General features: G+C 39.3%; 1 protein-coding gene across 2 annotated transcripts in view; it reads right to left on the bottom strand.

Moving 5' to 3' along the window:
* LOC134531091 (uncharacterized) overlaps window positions 1-17,333 on the bottom strand; it is a 101,928-nt gene that overhangs the window by 19,430 nt on the left and 65,165 nt on the right. For both annotated transcript variants that reach the window (XM_063366626.1, XM_063366627.1), the window contains exon 13: window positions 16,116-16,268. In XM_063366626.1, the coding sequence (XP_063222696.1) occupies window positions 16,116-16,268 (153 nt within the window). The remainder of the gene's footprint in view (window positions 1-16,115; window positions 16,269-17,333) is intronic.

Here is a 17,333-nt window from a genome sequence, read left to right as displayed (position 1 = left end):
TTTTTTCATATTTCATCAGCGAGAATTAATATATCTCATGCAAAAGTACTTTATGCATGTAGTTCTGCTTTTCAACAACAGATATCGCCACATGTTGCTTGCAGGTAAATAATATTTAGTTATTTTATGCGGGATGCGGGATGCTCACTAACGATCGCAAAAGAAGGATGGCTTCGTTAGACTCCAAGGAAAAGGAAGTTCGTCTTACATGTTGGTGCTCCACAGATGTCTCATGGCGTAATATTAATTTGACTGAGTAATGATATTTGTTAATTCCACCTGATAAAAATATTGCAAGTTTTGATTTAGTAGCAGAAATTATCGAATTAAATGTAACTCCAAATAAAATGACATGTCTCATTAGAACAAAAAAAAAAATCCATGCAGAGAGCGGTTTCTCAGAATAGTCAGAAACACTTGAAGAAACCACAGGAATGATTGCAAGAACACGGGAAAAACCATCAAAATATTGTCAAGAATAATCAGGAGCACACTGAGAAAACCACTATAATATTAACAATAATAATCGGAAGCACACGGAGAAAACCATCATAATATTGGCAAGAATAATCAGGAGCACACGAAGAAAACCGCCACAAGTTTTCTTTGATATCATTAAAATACAAAAAAAAATTAATAAAAAATAAAAACGAAAAAAAATTCAAACATTCTGGCTTGTACTAGAACTCTATCTTTGCTCAATAATGAGAAGTTCACCCGGGGCTGTAGGTAGACGGTGAGCGAGGTAGTAGGCCTAAAGATGGTGGATTCTGCTCAGGAACCGACTCCAGAGGTTCTGGCAGAGGATTTTGGCTGCCCCAAACTTGGAACCCTGTCTGAAACAGAAGTCCAAATTCCAAAGAATTAGACCTGTTTCCAGACAGTATGCTTAAATGGCGCAAGAGGCCAATAGAGGGAAAATTAAAGGGGGGGATGATGTCAAGACTTACCAAAACAGGGTGTTGGTCCTGGCGCTCAGGAGAGGGCGTCTCGTCTCCGAAAACCCGAACCACCATTCGCGGTGAAGTGTTTTCAGAATTTCCCTTTTTTTTTTCTTTTTCAAACAGCACCAAGGATGAGTGACCAAAATTTATAAAAGGGTGCGCCACCGTTGGGTGACAAGAATTACTCTATGGAGTATATTTCCTAAAATGCCAAAATCTCTGATGTAAAATGTGTTATAGTTGGGCGCCTAAAAAACTCTATAAAGTACTAGTGTTGTGATTGTGTATGTAGCACAACTACTTACCTCTACAGAATATTAAATAAAATATGTCTTGTTACGTTGGTAGTGAAAATAAATTATTCTCAGGTTGTATGTACTGGTGTAGTTTGACTCTGTGTGAATATCAGAAAATAAAATTTCGTATATTTTCTTAGCAGTATGTCTCTTTCTCTTTGGTGTAAATATTCTGACCTTAAAATCAACAAATATAATGACTAAAACAATATTCTTTAACTGGTAGTGTGTTTAAAAGCATTAACTTCTCTATGACTGCTGATCTCAGTGTAATAAAAATTAATTATTCTTTCAAGACAGCCAAAGCTAAATAATTCTTTCTTTATGGTTTAACATACACATGATATGCAAGTATGGTTATCAATCTGAAAAATAAAAGATATAATGAAAATTTAACTTTTTACTAGGGTCAAAATTATGGTTGTATGGGTGACAATACTCTTTTGCAACATATTCAAATGTAACATGAAAAGTGACAGAGTCAATGATTAGCGAGCAACATACAAACACCTTTGGGACAATTATACATATTTAAATAGGTTTTTCATTAAACAAAATTTCAATATCAGTTATACTTAAATGTCTTTCAGAATTAATTACGTTTTACGTAATTGAATCACTGAATAATGGTTTGGTTATCAGTCAATATTTTAAATCTTATTGAAACACATTTTACCTGGCAAATTATTCTTTTTTGTTATTACTAGCTCAGTCTCTTTCGGTAGATCAATCTATCTCAAGACTTCTGGACCTGGGGCTATTCTTTAAACATTCAAGACAATTAATGACTTTAACAGACTTTAACTTCGATCTAGTACATATTACTGCTCAATGTAAATTAACCAGGTCCAGTATGTACAAGCTACAAGTCTTTAAGTAGTTAAGTCGTATTAAGTTGGTTTTGCAAGTTTCAAATTAGGTCTTGATCGTAAACGTCATGGTTTAAGATATCTTGCCTTTAGAATAGGACAGGTAACTTCTCGCTGTTCTTGTTAGTTCGGGGATGGGGCAGACAAACCTCGTCGCGTCGTTACAAGACCAAGAGGCTGTGGAAAACCTCTCCGAACCCCTGTCTCTCCTCCGATGTTGCTGGTTAGATCTCAGTCTCTCCTCCGATGTCGCTGGTTGGGTCTCGTCTCGATGCACCTCCTCTCGTGCTGCTGGTACTCCCGCAGGACTGGCGTCGGTCAACTGGAGTCGTCTAGAAGGTTGATGTACTCCGGTACACCGTCTACGATGCCGTCTACAGCCGTCGAACTCCTTCCATCTCGAAGATTGATATTCGTTTCTTTTTTTTTCTTCTTAATTAGTCGTTGATCTAGTTCTATTTAGGCTATTAGTCAAAACCTATCGTCGTCGTCGATTCTTTAGTAGAGCTCCGAACATCGGTAACTACCTCTTCTTCATTGCGTAGTTCCGGGCATTTCTTACAAAATCATCATTTTCACATATATTCTAGATATTCAGTCGTCGTTCCAATGTTTTACGTGATATTCTTATATTCATTTATGACTAAATCACGGAGCTCTCTCTCTCTAATCATTCTCCCATGATAGTAGAACAGAAACTAAAGTTCCAATTTTTTTTAAACAGTTAAAGTTTTCTGTATTGAACACACTCCGAAATCTCACTGGAAATTACTAAATCGTTTAAATAAAGTACATGAGCAGTCAAGCGTCCAATCACATATCCTCTTTCCTCAGTCATGATCCAAAAACAATATTAAAATGTGCAAGCTCATTTCTTATTCGTCGCCGTTTAACAAATTTTTGCAAAGACATTTCATAAAATTATTACTTAGATAAAACAAGATAAAACATGAAAATATTAAAGAGTAAAACAAAATTGACCTGACCATAGAGAAACAATACTTGTAAATATAATTCATAACAGGGCTAAGACAAAGTCATAGAGGTAAGAAGTAAAAATAATAAACATAAAATTCCTTTCTATTGAGGGCTTCTCAAATACCTCTATAGCGGTAGCCACGGAAGTCATCATGATTAATTAGAAAATAATTTATATAAAAATACTAAGTTTCTCTACTTTCAACTAAATTACTGACTGGTAAATAATAATTTTAGATAGGGACTTCATCCCTCTAGTCTGAGCAGACTACATAATATACGGTGCGATGTCGATGATTCGCCGAAGATCGCAATTACAAACGGTACCAGTCAGTCGGAAGCACACGGAGAAAACCATCATAATATTGGCAAGAATAATCAGGAGCACACGAAGAAAACCGCCACAAGTTTTCTTTGATATCATTAAAATACAAAAAAAATATTAATAAAAAATAAAAACGAAAAAAAATTCAAACATTCTGCTAGCTTGTGAACTTCTCATTGTTGAGCAAAGATAGAGTTCTAGTACAAGCCAGAATGTTTGAATTTTTTTTCGTTTTTATTTTTTATTAATTTTTTTTTGTATTTTAATGATATCAAAGAAAACTTGTGGCGGTTTTCTTCGTGTGCTCCTGATTATTCTTGCCAATATTATGATGGTTTTCTCCGTGTGCTTCCGATTATTATTGTTAATATTATAGTGGTATTCTCAGTGTGCTCCTGATTATTCTTGACAATATTTTGATGGTTTTTTCCGTGTTCTTGCAATCATTCCTGTGGTTTCTTCAAGTGTTTCTGACTATTCTGAGAAACCGCTCTCTGCATGGATTTTTTTTTTGTTCTAATGAGACATGTCATTTTATTTGGAGTTACATTTAATTCGATAATTTCTGCTACTAAATCGAAACTTGCAATATTTTTATCAGGTGGAATTAACAAATATCATTACTCAGTCAAATTAATATTACGCCATGAGACATCTGTGGAGCACCAACATGCAAGACGAACTTCCTTTTCCTTGGAGTCTAACGAAGCCATCCTTCTTTTGCGATCGTTAGTGAGCATCCCGCATCCCGCATAAAATAACTAAATATTATTTACCTGCAAGCAACATGTGGCGATATCTGTTGTTGAAAAGCAGAACTACATGCATAAAGTACTTTTGCATGAGATATATTAATTCTCGCTGATGAAATATGAAAAAATTTCTATTTAAGTATTGAATCTAATTTAAAACACTCAATTGGTATCTGGCATTAGTCTCAGTAACTAATATGAATTCCGATTTGGGATCTGACGCTGTTTCGAAAGAACATAGGTGTAAGTTTTGCAGTAAAGAGTTTATCTTGAGAAAGAATAAAAGACAACACGAGAATAATGACTGTGTTAAAAATTCACTGCGCAATATGATAAGTTGTGTTCGATGTAGCAAGTCGTTTACACGGAGAGAGAGCCTAAAAAGACATGGCAGAACTTGTAGCGCCAAGCCTGCGTACAAGCTAGAGGACAACGATGAATCTACTAGCCTAAGGAAGAGTGATCTGCATTACGACAATAATTTTCTTGGCTCTTCCGATCTCGACAAAGAACTTAAATTGAAGAAGGTTGATGATTTACGGAAGAATGAAGACAATGGAAGAATCCTTAACGTGAAAAGTGAGAATATATTCCAGCCGAATTCAAGTAGATCTTTCCTACTTTGTAAAAATGATGGACTCCTAAAAAGGAAGCACGAAGACGATGAAGACACTTCAACATCATCAACATCGAATTATTACGGTAAATTGGGTGAAGACGATTCCTTCTACGGTGATTGTTACAGTGACTCTGAGGCTGTTGACAAAGACATAGACTATGATGAAGCACCTAAAGCTGCCAAGATCGAAGAATGTGACGGTGTCCTGAGACCGAAACGATGGAAACGACGTGATATATTAAATAAATCTGATCAAGCTTGTGATGATCACCGTCTCAAACATGAAAGTTACCCTGAGGTTGGTGGTATAACGGAAGACACCAGAGATCATAATATTTATTATAAAGGTGCAAGGAAGATGGTGGTAGAAGAGATGATTACACATCATGGAAAGATCCAAACATATTGGTTGATCGGCTAAGACTACTACATGGTTCGCTTTGTGCAGGAAACTATTCGTGCATCAAAGAAATATCCTTCATACTCAAGGAACTGAGGAATGTTGGCTACATACAATATTGACTTGTTTTACTTGCATTTGTATAATGTAAAGAAATAAAATAAATAATTTAAATTATAAGAATGTAATGTTTTTATTTCTTGTATTATGATTTCTTACTAAGACTTAGATCTCGTAACTTGTGCTTCCTTTTTGCCTTTTTTAGTTGATGGAGCTTCCAAATGTGCTTCCTTATTCGATGATGCATCCAAAATGTGCTGCCTTTTCGTTGGCGGTGCTTCAAAATGTGCTGCCTTTTCGTTGTCGGTGCTTCCAATGTGCTGCCTTTTCGTTGTCGGTGCTTCCAAATGTGCTGCCTTTTCGTTGTCGGTGCTTCCAAATGTGCTGCCTTTTCGTTGTCGGTGCTTCCAAATGTGCTGCCTTTTCGTTGTCGGTGCTTCCAAATGTGCTGCATTTTCGTTGTCGGTGCTTCCAAATATGCTGCCTTTTCGTAGTCGGTGCTTCCAAATGTGCTGCCTTTTCGTAGTCGGTGCTTCCAAATGTGCTGCCTTTTCGTTGTCGGTGCTTCCAAATGTGCTGCCTTTTCGTTGTCGGTGCTTCCAAATGTGCTGCCTTTTTGTTGTCGGTGCTTCCAAATGTGCTGCCTTTTCGTTGTCGGTGCTTCCAAATGTGCTTCCTTTTCGTTGTCGGTGCTTCCAAATGTGCTGCCTTTTCGTTGTCGGTGCTTCCAAATGTGCTGCCTTTTCGATGACGGTGCTTCCAAATGTGCTGCCTTTTCGTTGTCGGTGCTTACAAATGTGCTGCCTTTTCGTTGTCGGTGCTTCCAAATGTGCTGCCTTTTTGTTGTCGGTGCTTCCAAATGTGCTGCCTTTTCGTTGTCGGTGCTTCCAAATGTGCTTCCTTTTCGTTGTCGGTGCTTCCAAATGTGCTGCCTTTTCGTTGTCGGTGCTTCCAAATGTGCTGCCTTTTCGATGACGGTGCTTCCAAATGTGCTGCCTTTTCGTAGTCGGTGCTTCCAAATGTGCTGCCTTTTCGTTGTCGGTGCTTCCAAATGTGCTGCCTTTTCGTTGTCGGTGCTTCCAAATGTGCTTCCTTTTCGTTGTCGGTGCTTCCAAATGTGCTGCCTTTTCGTTGTCGGTGCTTCCAAATGTGCTGCCTTTTCGATGACGGTGCTTCCAAATGTGCTGCCTTTTCGTAGTCGGTGCTTCCAAATGTGCTGCCTTTTCGTTGTCGGTGCTTCCAAATGTGCTGCCTTTTCGTTGTCGGTGCTTCCAAATGTGCTGCCTTTTCGTTGTCGGTGCTTCCAAATGTGCTGCCTTTTCGTTGTCGGTGCTTCCAAATGTGCTGCCTTTTCGTTGTCGGTGCTTCCAAATGTGCTGCCTTTTCGATGACGGTGCTTCCAAATGTGCTGCCTTTTCGTTGTCGGTGCTTCCAAATGTGCTGCCTTTTCGTTGTCGGTGCTTCCAAATGTGCTGCCTTTTCGTTGTCGGTGCTTCCAAATGTGCTACCTTTTCGTTGCCGGTGCTTCCAAATGTGCTGCCTTTTCGATGACGGTGCTTCCAAATGTGCTGCCTTTTCGTAGTCGGTGCTTCCAAATGTGCTGCCTTTTTGTTGTCGGTGCTTCCAAATGTGCTGCCTTTTCGTTGTCGGTGCTTCCAAATGTGCTGCCTTTTCGTTGTCGGTGCTTTCCAAATGTGCTGCCTTTTCGTTGTCGGTGCTTCCAAATGTGCAGCCTTTTTGTTGTCGGTGCTTCCAAATGTGCTGCCTTTTCGTTGTCGGTGCTTCCAAATGTTCTGCCTTTTCGTTGTCGGTGCTTCCAAATGTGCTGCCTTTTCGTTGTCGGTGCTTCCAAATGTGCTGCCTTTACGTTGTCAGTGCTTCCAAATGTGCTGCCTTTTCGATGACGGTGCTTCCAAATGTGCTGCCTTTTCGTTGTCGGTGCTTCCAAATGTGCTGCCTTTTCGTTGGTGGTGCTGTCTTTTCGTTGTTGGTGCTTCCTTTTTTGTTGATTGCGCGTAGTACAAAATGTAGTGATTGAATATTTACTAGTTTATCACCTCTTGGTGTTACTAAAATATTTTACAAGGTTACTTGGTCCTTTAGAATGTATAAAAATGTCACGATGGATTACGAAGGTCATGTGGTCCTGAAATGACTAGCCTATACGTCTGATAATGACATGACTCGGTCTCATGGACTGAAGGCAATTGATCTATATGTGTGGCTTTGTACATGAACGGCTTATATGTTATTCAGATTATTGAAAAATTAGACTTTCATAATAGGCTAATCGGCACTGATTTAATTCGTTGGTCCGGTATATTGACTTGAGTTGATTTTCGTAGAGTGAATGATTAATAAACTCCGCGAAAGGTAATGGAAAACAGAACCTAACATTTATTTAATAATTAGTTACAACTGTCTCTGGTCAAGAATCGAACCGTGGACAGGGATCCATCGATTCGATTTGTAAGTTAATGAGTGATTTTTTTGATGAATTTTGGATTTTTTCCCGCATTTCTAGCTACATTATTACATGATTTCAAGATGGCGTCCGAATTTCAGGATGGCGGGGGCACCTCGGTAATAAATGATTACTGCAATGTAGCGGGTTAGAATAAAATTAACCAGATGTAAATGTACTCTATAATACGAGTACACACACAAGATGACGTACTCCAGCAGTTGGTCGCTCCTGGTAGCATGTACTGAACATTAAATGTCGGGTCCATGATGGTCGACAAGGACAAAGTAAAATTTCAAGGTCAAAGTCAAATTTAAAGGTCAAGGTCAAATTTCAAGGTGAAGGTCAAATTTCAAGGTCAAGGTCAAATTTCAAGGTCAAGGTCAAATTTCAAGGTCAAGGACAAATTTCAAGGTCAAGGTCAATTTTCAAGGCCAAGGTCAAATTTCAAGGTCAAGGTCAAATTTCAAGGTCAAGGTCAAATTTCAAGGTCAAGGTCAAATTTCAAGGTCAAGGTTAAATTTCAAGGTCAAGGTCAAATTTCAAGGTCAAGGTCAAATTTCAAGGTCAAGGTCAAATTTCAAGGTCAAATTTCAAGGTCAAGGTCAAATTTCAAGGTCAAGGTCAAAGGTGTGGTGACCAGATAATTATACTACATGGTATCGGCACACTCTAGCATACGAAAACAAGATGGTGGTCTCCAGCGGATGAAGACAAGATGGCGGACATGATGTCATACCAGTTGACGGCATATACTTTGGTATTGGTGGTGGTAGATCAGTCTAGGTAGCTTTCATGGAGGAAGGATCGACTGTTTACTCTTGTCGGGAATCGAACCAAGGACGTGCATCGATATAATCAAACAGAATTCAAATACGTTAATTTTTTGATGAATTTTGGAATTTTTTTCATTAAAATCGGATAATAAATAAAAAAAGTTAAAGATGGCGGCCGTAACGAAAATTGCAACGGTAACATCATCATTCAAAATGGCGGAAAACACATCACCGGAATTTTCGAGAACACACAATGACGTCATCCAAGATGGCGGATCCAAGATGGCGAATCCAAAATGGCCGCCGTGATCTACTTGTCCCGTTACGCTGTGTCCCGTTACGCCGGCTGCACGCACGAAAAAGGGTCACGTTACGCACATTGTCACGTTACGCTTGGCCAAGATGGCCGCCGTGACGTCAGAGATGGATGTGACGTCAGAGATGTGGATCGGTTCTCGGCTCCACTACCTGCATCCTGATCTCGGAGGAACCAAACTATACTACTGTCTGCATATTCGTAACTCATGGCCTGTGTACAGAGTTGATCTAGTTCTACAAAACTCCGTGGCCTAGCCTGGAAAACAGCGCGTGAGCGCTCTGCCTGATTTAGTCCGTCTACTATGCAACTAACTATTTCGCTCTCTGATACGCCCAATCTGAGAACCGCCGCGGCTTCTCTGATTGATGCTACATAGTGTGGCAATGCTTCATTACTTTGCTGTAGCCTGTTGTACCATTCCAAACGGTAATTTGTCAAAAGTCTGGCAGGTATAAAAAAATTCAAAATTTCTTCGTGGTATTTGTCAAAAGAGTAACTATTTTCTATTGCTTGACTCGTTCTTTCACTCAGTGGTGGTTGGGTGTAGGGAAAAACTATCTCCAACAACTGTTTGTCAGGAATGCCCCCTTTCTGTCTGATTTTAAGTAAGTGCCTTATAAATTCGATTAATTTATCTGGGTCAAGACCACTTGTTTCTGGAAAACCAACAAGTAATCTCTCGACTGGATGAACAATTTTCCCATAACAGCTATACTTAGCCACCCTTGGCGTAACTTGTAATGTTGTTTCTGGTTGATTCTGCGTTGATGGCGGAGGTGGGGGTGAAGGATGTGCAATTTGCGCTGTGGGGATGGTAGGGATCGGAGTTCCTTGCCCGGATGTCCATAAAGAATGAAACTGGGAATATGGATTAAAATATGACTGGTTTGTGGTGAATGGGAAAAACAAATTTTGCTGTGTTAAAGGATGCGGATTTGCAGGCAAGTTACCGGAAAATGTGACACTGGTGATGGGAGCTGTAGAAACATGCATGCCTGAGGGAATCCATGTGGTGGCTGCTGGGATGGGAGGGGTTAAAACTGTGATAAGTGATTGAGATGTTGATGTTGATGAAATGGGCGGAACCTGCCTCGTTTGGCACAAAGATACTTGTGTGTCGGGTTGCCTTATTTCCTGAGGAAATTCCGGATTTTTACTCTCTACATTTCCTAGTGTTTACATTCCTAGGTTTTCTGCCTGGGCAATGTTGGCCCGGAGGTCCTGTTGAGTTTCTAATTGGGCTGCCCTAGCTTTCAATTTAATTTGGAAGGCATTTGTCTGTTGCAGACAACGATTTAGCTCTGTTCGATAAACACCATTGAGCACATCTGCGGAAAGTACCACAAGATTTTCCAGTCGTCTGGTGACATGCTCTAATCGCATAATGTGTCGCTTTACATCGGGCAAATTCTCTTCCACATCTGAATAACTTACGAAAGCAGCTATGTCGTAAAATTTGGAGCAAGCTATGTTGAATTCCTCGAGTATTTCTAAATTTAGATTATGTACTGAGGTAGGTAACTTATCACGTACTGCGGCTCGAAGCCTCTTTCGCAGCTCTTGCGCATTTCCAGTAGTTGGTAAATTACGCAACTGAAACTCGTAACTTAATTCATCTACTAGTAATAGCTCCGGAGTAATCATCCTGTCCGGATTCATAGTATTACACAAAACAAAACACTACCCTCTTAAAATTATCTCTTAAACTTTAAACTTAGGTATACACTTAAATCTAGCTTATGATTAAAACAATTGCTTTATTGCGTGGGAAGTATGTGCCTTCATAATTTATTATTATTATTACTACTCGCGTCGGGAAATAAACGGTGTACTCTGGATGTAACAAGCTGTCAGGTTAGCTTGCACAACACGGTACCTACAATGAACGTCACGTCAGCCGGCAGGACTGACCTTGGTGCGCAGCGCCTTTAACAAGGGGTGTGGGGGGGGAGGGTATCTTGTCCAGCGGACACGTCTCTTTTGATAAGCCACGCGCGCGGGCTGAGTTGCGGGGGCGGGCAGCCAACCAGCGGCTCACAGCGCGCGCTCAAATGTAAACACAGAGACTGACGTGCAACAAAACTTATGATAATTTTAAAATTCAAGGGTCAATTTAGCTACTACGTGTATCAGCGAACAGTTCACAAATTACTTACTACAATAAGATTCTAAGTGACAAAAAAAAATATAAATTTTTTTTTTTATTCAAATCTTTTTTTTTTATTTTAATTTTAGGTAGGACCTTTCAACTTAGGTATGTCTATAGACGTAACCATGCTCTGCTACCATTTTGTAATACCCCAAGTGTCTTAAAGAATAAATCAGTAATTAGATAAAAAAAATTGGAAACTCTGAATACTGGGGCCCTCAATTGATAGCTATAAAAGTCAACAAAAGAGGCGACACTAGGAGTAAACAAAGAAAATTTAGAGATTCCCTACGAACACTTGGGAGAAAAAAGATCGTTATTATATATTAAACAAATAAAAAACAACTGTTACGTCTATAGACTTCCTTATTTTTTTAATCATTGTTCTTTCTTTTTTATAGATTAAATTTTCCTTAATAACATCTGTTTTTCATTGATAATAGATCTTATTAAGATGCCTCACAATTACACTTATTTACTAATTGAATTTTTTTTATCGGGCCGGCCCTGAATGTTTAACAAAAATAACAATACTTAAAAACATGAATGAAATCAACATTGGTAACTTGTTGTACATATAGTCCTTGCAAAACATAAAATACATTTCTCCTCCTCGAACTGCTTTTACTGTCCGCTGTCTTAACTGGGTTACACTATTTTTTTTGTTGAGTTCGTGAATAGAATAATAGAATAATGCGGGTATCACCCGGGGCTGTAGGTAGACGGTGAGCGAGGTAGTAGGCCTAAAGATGGTGGATTCTGCTCAGGAACCGACTCCAGAGGTTCTGGCAGAGGATTTTGGCTGCCCCAAACTTGGAACCCTGTCTGAAACAGAAGTCCAAATTCCAAAGAATTAGACCTGTTTCCAGACAGTATGCTTAAATGGCGCAAGAGGCCAATAGAGGGAAAATTAAAGGGGGGGATGATGTCAAGACTTACCAAAACAGGGTGTTGGTCCTGGCGCTCAGGAGAGGGCGTCTCGTCTCCGAAAACCCGAACCACCATTCGCGGTGAAGTGTTTTCAGAATTTCCCTTTTTTTTTCTTTTTCAAACAGCACCAAGGATGAGTGACCAAAATTTATAAAAGGGTGCGCCACCGTTGGGTGACCAGAATTACTCTATGGAGTATATTTCCTAAAATGCCAAAATCTCTGATGTAAAATGTGTTATAGTTGGGCGCCTAAAAAACTCTATAAAGTACTAGTGTTGTGATTATGTATGTAGCACAACTACTAACCTCTACAGAATATTAAATAAAATATGTCTTGTTACGTTGGTAGTGAAAATAAATTATTCTCAGGTTGTATGTACTGGTGTAGTTTGACTCTGTGTGAATATCAGAAAATAAAATTTCGTATATTTTCTTAGCAGTATGTCTCTTTCTCTTTGGTGTAAATATTCTGACCTTAAAATCAACAAATATAATGACTAAAACAATATTCTTTAACTGGTAGTGTGTTTAAAAGCATTAACTTCTCTATGACTGCTGATCTCAGTGTAATAAAAATTAATTATTCTTTCAAGACAGCCAAAGCTAAATAATTCTTTCTTTATGGTTTAACATACACATGATATGCAAGTATGGTTATCAATCTGAAAAATAAAAGATATAATGAAAATTTAACTTTTTACTAGGGTCAAAATTATGGTTGTATGGGTGACAATACTCTTTTGCAACATATTCAAATGTAACACGAAAAGTGACAGAGTCAATGATTAGCGAGCAACATACAAACATCTTTGGGACAATTATTCATATTTAAATAGGTTTTTCATTAAACAAAATTTCAATATCAGTTATACTTAAATGTCTTTCAGAATTAATTACGTTTTACGTAATTGAATCACTGAATAATGGTTTGGTTATCAGTCAATATTTTAAATCTTATTGAAACACATTTTACCTGGCAAATTATTCTTTTTTGTTATTACTAGCTCAGTCTCTTTCGGTAGATCAATCTATCTCAAGACTTCTGGACCTGGGGCTATTCTTTAAACATTCAAGACAATTAATGACTTTAACAGACTTTAACTTCGATCTAGTACATATTACTGCTCAATGTAAATTAACCAGGTCCAGTATGTACAAGCTACAAGTCTTTAAGTAGTTAAGTCGTATTAAGTTGGTTTTGCAAGTTTCAAATTAGGTCTTGATCGTAAACGTCATGGTTTAAGATATCTTGCCTTTAGAATAGGACAGGTAACTTCTCGCTGTTCTTGTTAGTTCGGGGATGGGGCAGACAAACCTCGTCGCGTCGTTACAAGACCAAGAGGCTGTGGAAAACCTCTCCGAACCCCTGTCTCTCCTCCGATGTTGCTGGTTAGATCTCAGTCTCTCCTCCGATGTCGCTGGTTGGGTCTCGTCTCGATGCACCTCCTCTCGTGCTGCTGGTACTCCCGCAGGACTGGCGTCGGTCAACTGGAGTCGTCTAGAAGGTTGATGTACTCCGGTACACCGTCTACGATGCCGTCTACAGCCGTCGAACTCCTTCCATCTCGAAGATTGATATTCGTTTCTTTTTTTTTCTTCTTAATTAGTCGTTGATCTAGTTCTATTTAGGCTATTAGTCAAAACCTATCGTCGTCGTCGATTCTTTAGTAGAGCTCCGAACATCGGTAACTACCTCTTCTTCATTGCGTAGTTCCGGGCATTTCTTACAAAATCATCATTTTCACATATATTCTAGATATTCAGTCGTCGTTCCAATGTTTTACGTGATATTCTTATATTCATTTATGACTAAATCACGGAGCTCTCTCTCTCTAATCATTCTCCCATGATAGTAGAACAGAAACTAAAGTTCCAATTTTTTTTAAACAGTTAAAGTTTTCTGTATTGAACACACTCCGAAATCTCACTGGAAATTACTAAATCGTTTAAATAAAGTACATGAGCAGTCAAGCGTCCAATCACATATCCTCTTTCCTCAGTCATGATCCAAAAACAATATTAAAATGTGCAAGCTCATTTCTTATTCGTCGCCGTTTAACAAATTTTTGCAAAGACATTTCATAAAATTATTACTTAGATAAAACAAGATAAAACATGAAAATATTAAAGAGTAAAACAAAATTGACCTGACCATAGAGAAACAATACTTGTAAATATAATTCATAACAGGGCTAAGACAAAGTCATAGAGGTAAGAAGTAAAAATAATAAACATAAAATTCCTTTCTATTGAGGGCTTCTCAAATACCTCTATAGCGGTAGCCACGGAAGTCATCATGATTAATTAGAAAATAATTTATATAAAAATACTAAGTTTCTCTACTTTCAACTAAATTACTGACTGGTAAATAATAATTTTAGATAGGGACTTCATCCCTCTAGTCTGAGCAGACTACATAATATACGGTGCGATGTCGATGATTCGCCGAAGATCGCAATTACAAACGGTACCAGTCAGTCAGGAGGCGCGCACCGAAGTAAGTTCAGAGTGGGATATCACCAGGATATCATAAGCGCGGGGTCTCTAGAGAATGGGAGGGGGGGTAGGCTCTGAGCCGAAAATGACCGAGTCCACCCGAAGGTGTCCGGCATAAAAAAAATAGATCTTACTGGAGTGACTGCGCGACTGAGGCGCTATCTTTTGGTGGCGAGAGGAAGTACTAATAAATAGACTTGTGACCGACGAGAGTGTCAAGCTAGGGGGTAATGGAGTAACCAGTGGTGCCACCTAGCGGCCTGAGACATAAGGAGGGGAGAGAGGTTGTCGTTACCTCCGCGCGAGCGCTGGTGTCGGCGCTGCCGACGCCCACAAGTGGCTTTAGTGACCACAGCCGTCACAAGATGTCGTTAAGGTGCAGAATCGTAACTGCGGCTGTCAAGCCTGAGATGGCCTTGACTTCGGTTAACGTACCCGAGCGGTCGTCGCTCCTGGCTTCTCTTCTGAGAAGTGAGGGTGGGTGAGCAGGAGGAGGATGGCTTCAAAAAACGCATGGTCTGTGGGACGCAAGGCCCACGGGATCCTCCTGTCGTGTCTTGCTGCTAGTGAACCTTATACCGATTCGTGACAGAGTTAGCAGGGCTCAGCACTGCTTCACAAGCTGCTCTAGGCAAAAGGTAGTCACGCGAAGAAATAAAGTTACCGGCCCCCACGTGCCTGGAGGCGGGAGAAATATTAGCCAGAATGCTAGCCTAGCATGAGGCTGGGAAAGAAAATCAGCTCGCCTCTGAGAACAGAGGCTGAGGGCCTGGACGTAAAGAAAATAAGATGAGAAAAAAATATATATTTCCAAAAATATTTAATATTACAAAATTTTTAAATATAACGTGCCTAAATCCCTAATACACGGCACAATATGGATGTTTCCGGGGTGTCAGGGATTACGCCCCCTCGTGATTGTGAACCCGGGAATCATGAAGATTGTAATAACAACAACGCCAAACTTATGTTTCAAGGGAAACATTTTGGATATTATAAATTCTTATACTTATTTCATGCGTAGTGCCCAAATCACCTAGTAAGATCATGTTTCTAGATTAGGGTCCATCTACAATAGTCCGAACTTCTGGGCATTCCACATATCATTGTCGCACGGAAATATGCGATGTCTTCAGTTGAAATTTTTCAAATCTACTGATTTCTAAAGTAGTCACCAGGACACAGTTAATATGGATCATCAAAGTTAATGTTTACAGTCTTTTTCTTGTTCATTTTAAATGAGTACACCGCTACATTTCTAATGTTCGTTTAACTTGTGAAAAATGTGGGAGTTCAAAAATATTTGGTTATTCGGCAAGGCACATTTGAGAAACAGTAACTGGAAAACGCAAATATTATGAGTATCCTTATATGATACAAAGTACACAGATCGGGAAAAAATTTACAAGTTAACCAAAGTATTTTAACAAGGGAGATTTGGCTTGCTGTCCCTAACACCCATGATGTCAGAGGGTTCACGTTAACCAATCAGCTAACAGTATTCATTGGACACAATTTGGGACATATTATTGACGGGGCTTTGCCTATACGTGCAAAATCCTTGGGTCATAGATTATGTGGACTGCGAATCATACAAATTGAGGTTTTTGTATTGTAACACATTCTGTGAGGCCACCTGCTATGAATCTTACAAATACGGGCCCCTGGTAAGGAACAGTTTCCGGTGGGTCACCCGCTACGAATCCTATGAACTGACACCCCTTATCGGGCACGTACTTCCTCTGCTGCTTGCGGATCTTGTCCAGCTCGTAGGTGAGGTAGGGCTTGATGCTGGCATGCGGGGTCAGGCGCTGCGAGCCCGGGGTGCAGGGGACGGCCGACTGCCGCTTCATCACCACGTTCTTATCGCACGAGATGCACTGCACGTTCCTGGAACCAACGGCGAGTCGGGAACCGTCAGGGAAATGTCAGTGCCATGGCATGGTTGAAGACATTCCCTTGCTACAGAGGGAGTGGGTGTCTGTACTAAAGTTGAAGTCCCTCTGGTCAGCAATGGGTTAGAAACAAAACAAGCTACATATGTGTGAAAGCTAATGCTAGACTATTTTAACAGTTTGAAAGGAACTCGATACGGCAGGACAATAACAAGAAATCATCATTTTACTTCATTTTGACAAAAATATTGTTGTCCAGATGAAAAGAGGTCGAGGGTCGTTCTTATTTTAATTGCAACTATGAACATGGCAAAGATTGCATGCACTAACTCCTTAAAATCTTACCACCAGTGATTTCTACCTTGCTTTTGGCATAATGCAATAATGAAAAAAATTGCTGAAATGGGCTTTATCACGATCAATGAAGGTTTTTGAAAGTTTGATTACAATTTACATAGCTGAATACTCTCAATTTCTCACTTTCATAAAATACGGTCTTTTAGAACTGTTTCCAAAATGAAACCCTCTATTTCAGCCAAAGTTGTAACATTAAAAGTGCTTCATAAACTTGGCGCTGACCATAAGATGAACAAAGTGGCACTATCTATGTAGTAATGCATTAATGGCCACGCCCTTCAAGGGTGAGTTCTTCTTGTCTCCCTGTGAACCAACAGAAAATAAGTATGTCTTAATGCTGGTCATTACCCATACCCTGTTTTTTTTTTTTTAATTTTTCGCAAAAATTTAATTTGGATCCATTAATGAAATTTTTTTTCATGACAGTTAAAATATCACATATTCCTAAGCTTTAATATTTTGAAATCAATTTGTTACCTACGAAGACTTAGGGTGATTTTTCTCACAGTTTCTCATGCGGTGGTAGCTGACTAAAGTAAAGGAAGTATGTTACCACTTTCAAATACTTATATACTAGTCACTGCAACCGTCACAGGATCGTCATGCTTCAGCCATGAACATATTAGTCTGTTCTAAAACAAATCATGGCTGTATAAAAGCTAATATGCTAGAATTATGTTTAGTAGCATGAAAGGAACTTAAT

This window comes from Bacillus rossius, chromosome 3 (genome assembly GCF_032445375.1).
Source record: "Bacillus rossius redtenbacheri isolate Brsri chromosome 3, Brsri_v3, whole genome shotgun sequence".
Classification (NCBI taxonomy): Eukaryota; Metazoa; Arthropoda; class Insecta; order Phasmatodea; family Bacillidae; genus Bacillus; species Bacillus rossius.
The sequence above is the reverse complement of the archived record's forward strand: the minus strand, read 5'-3'. Positions and strand labels throughout refer to the sequence as shown.